At 39.0% G+C, this 6,000-nt stretch overlaps 1 protein-coding gene across 1 annotated transcript in view; it reads right to left on the bottom strand.

The window, feature by feature from the left end:
• Positions 1 to 6,000, bottom strand: part of LOC131793806 (intermembrane lipid transfer protein VPS13D) — a 63,094-nt gene that overhangs the window by 32,799 nt on the left and 24,295 nt on the right. Inside the window, 4 exon segments of the mRNA XM_066171669.1 lie at positions 2,418 to 2,502; positions 2,990 to 3,114; positions 3,765 to 3,984; positions 5,179 to 5,404. Coding sequence (XP_066027766.1) covers positions 2,418 to 2,502; positions 2,990 to 3,114; positions 3,765 to 3,984; positions 5,179 to 5,404 — 656 coding nt within the window.

Genomic DNA, 6,000 nt, shown 5'->3' with positions numbered 1-6,000 from the left:
AAGAAAGTGAGTTTGATCCCCGCAGTCACGAAAACAGTAGTTAAAATAATGCGTGAAACATTTAGGTCTCTTCATGAGTTGAACCCATGACCTCTGCTGATACCATTGCCGTGCTCCACCAACTGAGCTAACAAGCCAACTAGGAGCTGGTCAGTTTTTGTTTAGTAAATGAAAACCCGTGGAGAGAACGAACGGCTCTGAATAAATGAATGTTACAGACTTGAACTATAGATTATTAACCATTTAAAAATGTAAGGTGTGTTCACTGGTACTGGGTTTGAAACATTCGACACATGATGAAGTTTGTACGTATCAAGCAGATAATCGATGATTAGCCATAATACAGACTGTGATGGAACAAGAACGTTAGCAGGGTTTTACTATTCGTGTCTCTGTAGTGAACCTCAAACTGGTAGCGAATCTCTCTCCCGCTCCTTGGTGGACGCTGGTAATTTCTAGGCCACAGTAAAGAATACCAGTGAAGATACAGGAATCATAGTCATCCAGGGGTCCATACCTAGAGAGGAAGTCAGCAAAATGTTAAGTATTAAAAGGCCAGAACCTGCACTAAGATTCTTTTGTGAAGCCTTTCCAATTGGTCTTTTATCTCTTGGGCCTTTAATTTAGTACTTAAAACTAGGAAAAGCCTGCATTTTTAGCTGCAACCATTTAAAAGGAAGAAGCCTATCAGACAAAACGACTAAAAAACGCCATTTTAAGTGCGTTCCCTAATGAAGCACGTGATCTCACAATGTAAGAATGGGTAAAGTGATTGTGTGAAATGACCTTAATAACGAAACACGAAGACTCGTTGTTTTCTCTTACACTGCAAACAACGTTGTTCGGGCCCTTTTCTTACAGGGCTATGAAATCGTAGAATCGTCTTTCAAGACGAAGGAAAAAATGTTCCATAATATTGTTTCCGGGAGTTCTTTCTACATTCCAAACCCACGATATAGTTGAATTTGCAAATTTATGTAATCCTTTGATCGATTGAACATCGTGAAACAAAACCATGATATCGGGAAGGTAATTTGTTGTTAGATCCCGGGGCAACCGAAAGCGTTCACCAGAATTGAAAAGTTACCTTTCTGCCTCATGTCTTCAAAAATGACCTCTTGGGAGACCAAATCAATAGTCTTTGACCAATCAGAGAAAGATTCAAACTCGAATTTAGATTTAATGAAGTCTATCCTGGCCAATGATGGCAGCTGGGCGTGGTCGAGGTTATCTTCTGGGTGCTCAAACAGTTGAAAGGGGAGCAGCTCCAAACTAACGTTGACTAGTTGTCAATGTTCATTCTCAGGACAGTCCAAACCTTCTCTTCCTCTGGGGGCTAAAATGGTGAGGCAATTACCTTTTCAAACCTTTCTTGGCCCTCAGTTACATAGCGTTCTTGGAGGCCATTTGGATTTCAGAAAATCTCGATTATTTTGCTTAATAATTAAGATTACACACAAAACGTTTGTGATAACGAAGGAAGACAAAAATGATAGCAATGCCTTAAGTGTAAGTGTTAGATTGACGTGATTAAAGCGCTGTTTTGATGTGGCTTTTCCTAGTTTATGTGCATATCATCCTTTAGTTTTAGTTGATGTTTCAAATACAATTTTCAAAGTAATCTGTAAGCAGGATTTGCGGCAAGGATCCGACCTCTTAAAAGTTTAGGTAAAAGTTTAAAAAGGTATTTTACTATGGCAAATAAACAAGCACTAAGGCTCTATCTAAAACCTCCCTTCCATAAATTCCGCTTTAAAACTCAGCACACTTTAACTACAAACTGATTAAAAAAAAACTAAAGCCTAGCACCACCTCTACTTCAAAGTAGACACTAAGAGTAAACTTTTCTGTTTTAAATGTAGAAAAGATTTAAGTGATTAATATAATTATCACCTTTCCAAGAGGATCTTGGATGACTGAGGACGGTCTCTCAAATTCTTCCAAAGGTTCTCCAAAGTTTTCTCCCAACATTCCAAGAATGAACAGTACTGTGAGTAATCCAAAGATGCACACAAGGACGAAAGACAGCCACTGAAGTTGAAGTCTGGAACTAAATTACAATTAGCTACACCTACCAACGAAGAACACGTATTTCCACGTTCACTCCAAAGACAGTAACAGCATGCCAAAGAGCCACACCTAACATGGCTTCTAATGTATGGTTTCGTAGCTCAGTTGCTAGATTGTCCCACCTGTACGGCAGATTTCATGTAAAAAAAGTAACCTAACAACGAACTTTAGTAGCACTTGCATGTACTTGAATTTATCCGGAAAAAGGTTAAGTTGTTTTTATATTTTGGAGCCTTAAACACCCTAGTGTGGAGATTTCATGTTTAATTACACCTGTCCACACCTTGAAAGTGACGCTTGACGGTGTAACATCAGCACTACATAAATGTTCCTGTACTTTTGATTACCTGCACCAGCTTTACTAGATGCCCCGTCCAGGTTACGTTCGACTGTTAAAGTCAGTTTGCACTTCTCTTTCAGCAGTTTTAATCCCTGCAAACAAGTAAACAGTAGAGAGCTTCACACTTGATCGTCAGCTAGAAGTTCCTCGCAGTCAGGTGAAGGAAAATGGGACAGACAGACAGAGATCAACAACGACAACCTTTACTATTCCTTTTTATTGTTCAACCTACCACTTATTACAAAAAGTGAAAGAAAGAAAAAAAAACAAACAAAATTAGAGTGCTTGCTTCCTGGAATATCCAAAGGGGCTAACAGAGCGAAGCCCAGCAGCCTATTGACCAAAGTATCATTTTAACAAGAGAGTTAATTACAGGTCGGTAGGACATCAAACTCCAACACATTCACTAGAAAGGAAAAAATATTTACATAAAAAGAACACAAATATACATTCACACGAAGATAATGTGCATGACTCTTAACCTACAACTACATCAGCTTATAGCTGACGATGAATATGTTGATATAGAAATGTTAGAATCATTTCAGGTCAACCTTTTCTTAGTACAAGAGTTCAAACCTGGCTTTTATATGAAAACTTCGATGGCGACTGCTGATTGTTCGCTTGTACTCTTGTGGCTGTAAAGAGATCCATGTCAACCAATTCAATGTGCATACTGTCCAACAAGCAAGTGTCGTTATGTCCTTAAACAAAAAGGAGAAATTGATGATTTCGACAAGAAAGCAAAATACACTTTATGAGTATATACCACACAGGTGACTGGTGCTTTTCGCACACGCTAATTGGCTGGTTCGGAAGTCATTAACAAGTACGATTCACCTTCAAGCAGTCGAAGAGACAAAATCGCGCGTCAGCAATTAAATTTCCGACCATTTTTTGTTCTTGGGGGGGGGAGGGTATATTGACAAAACAAACTTTTTTGGTTTCTGTATGGTATATACTAAAACAATTATCCACCTCAGTGTCGGTGAAAGTGGTGGATCTTCACCTCTACTTCTGGAAATAATTGTCAATTAAAACCGAAATGATTCACCTTAGTACAGTGCGTCATGGACCTCTTCAAATTCGTCAGAAAGGATTGGTCCTTTCTATAGATAAAACAGGTCAGTTCCAAGAACTGACAGAATTGTGAAGACTATGGAGCAAATAATTTCTAATCCTCTGGGATTGAAAACACCCACTGGACACACTTTTAGTCCCCGCGATAAGTTGGCTTTTTTAATAGCAACCACGGACTCAACTTGTTTTGTTTGGCCAAACTTGATTAAATTACAAGCACACTTAGCAAGCTCCTGCTGCAAATTGCTTTTTTAATCTATCCTGTTTAACCTACCGGAATCTGCTTGAGATGATGCTCGTTGCCTTGTTGATTTTTTTGAATGTGGCAATGTGTCTGGTGGCCCTTTCCAAAGAAAGCTATTGTTAACAGTCAGGTTACCCAGATCTGCCACTAGCATGTGCGAGGACTTGGCCGAGCGAGGTACCAAAACGACTGGATTTCCTGCCTTGATGTCAAGCGCCACTCGACTTCCACGTCCAAACATCCAAGAGACCTGAGATGACAACCCCGACACATTGTTAACGCATAAGTAAGTTGCTCAGACTCACATCAACAAACAGATTCCATTTGGCAGGATGAGAGCTACTCAGTTACACACATGTAAGTGACAGAAGATGTAAAATTGCGGTTAGAGCTAAAAATTAGCACACGTTCTTACCACATTCTGACATCGTCTGTGACCAAAATGTGTATTACAAAACAGCCGCAAAGCACATGGAATCTATTTGTTTTTCATAGTAAAGAAACAAAACGATAAATGATGACGTCATCTATGCGTCTGTCCTTTAATAAATCATTAGAAAGAACCAATCAAAACGCGTGCAAAGTTTATCTCACTATAAAATATTAATACATGATCCTTAAGAAGTGATCAGAATAATCAAAAATTCTATTTTTTCAGACACATTCAAGATATAAAAATCGTAATCTCAAACGAAACAGGCCTAAATCAAGTATCATCCAAACAACCAACCAAGGGGTATCAGGGCTGTCCCGTGTGCCACAGTGCCACAGTGCCACAGGCCACTAACCCGTGTGTCTGAGCAACAAACATATCTTTCAATAAATTGGTACCCCTCGTTTCTAACATCAGAGCCTTCAGGCACAAAGTGGTACAATACAATACAATACAATTTATTTTATGTCGGTAACGTAGGGGGTGGTTACCCAATCCCCCGAGCCTAATGGCTCATGTTGAAAACGCTCGACAGTTAAAATACAGATGTGTATATAAATATATGTACAAGTTAAATATATGTATATATGACGAAAAAAAGAAACGCAAAAACATCACCTAGCCCCCTACCCCTAGTCCTAATCCTGAACCTCCCCTGAAACCCTACCAGCCTTAATCACCTAACTTGTAGCCCTAACCCTGAAGCCTAATTACCAATTCATAACCCTACCCCTACAATTGTATACTAATACATTTATTACACTTATAGCCAAGCGTAGTTATGCGAGATAGACCAGTCTTAAATTCTGCTAGAGTAGTTGCCGATTTAACTGAAGATGGTAGCTGGTTCCAGGAATGAGAGATAATATATGAAAAAGACCTATGAATATGGCTAGAGGTATTTACAGGCTGGGAAACATTAAGAGCAGAGGAGCGCAAATTGTAGTGATTCTTCTAAGAGTTCAGCCATGAGTGATGGTATTTTTCAAAGTGCTTCAAGAGACGACTTACCTCATTTCCTTCCGAGGCAGCTCTCATCCTGCCTAAGACTTCCTGGAGCTGCAGAAAATGTTGGAAGAAAACCACCAGCTCTGTCTGGAATCGTTTAGTATGCACATACCGTACAGATGACATCCGTAATTTGAGACTCATGTCATTCTCCCTCTGCAAGTCAGGATCTGGGGCACCATACTTAAGGAAATTAAAACTCAGAGCTTCATCTCCAAACGTTGTAAATCTGATGAAAATGTACAAGTTAGTAAGTGTGCGACAGAACTTATATGAAGGAAACAACTTCAAAGAATCTCGCTTATTCTGTAACAACGATTAAATATATTTATTACATGTAAATACGTCCAATAACAGAGTTTAGGGTCTTTACTCTAACTAACTGACAGATAATTTCCCCTTTGTATTTCCAAATGACAAACGCCAAACACATCAAGATGGACCGCACTGTTCCATTTTGCATCTTAAGATAGTTATGTGCGCCTTGAAAATTTATCATGAAGGAAAACGCAAACAGTGAGTTCACAAAATAGAAAAACATCTAAAATTTAAAAATGCACCAGAAAGCGCATGGTTAAGGATGGAAAACACTGACAAGCACTAAAAACGGCCGACTTGAAATGCTCATTGTTGAAACTTGAGTGAACATATTTCATATTTCATAGAAGGCGTGGTAGAATAAATTCCTTTTTAGTCAAAAACTGTCAGTTGGTCCCCTAAATTCAATATGCCATTCACTCACCCAAACAAACGCCTAAAATGTATATGTTGGGCCACATCCTATCAACAAACTGGTTCAGAGACCGGAATAAGACAAACATTCTA

This window comes from Pocillopora verrucosa, chromosome 9 (genome assembly GCF_036669915.1).
Source record: "Pocillopora verrucosa isolate sample1 chromosome 9, ASM3666991v2, whole genome shotgun sequence".
Classification (NCBI taxonomy): domain Eukaryota; kingdom Metazoa; phylum Cnidaria; class Anthozoa; order Scleractinia; family Pocilloporidae; genus Pocillopora; species Pocillopora verrucosa.
This window is presented reverse-complemented; position numbering and strand designations above follow the sequence as displayed.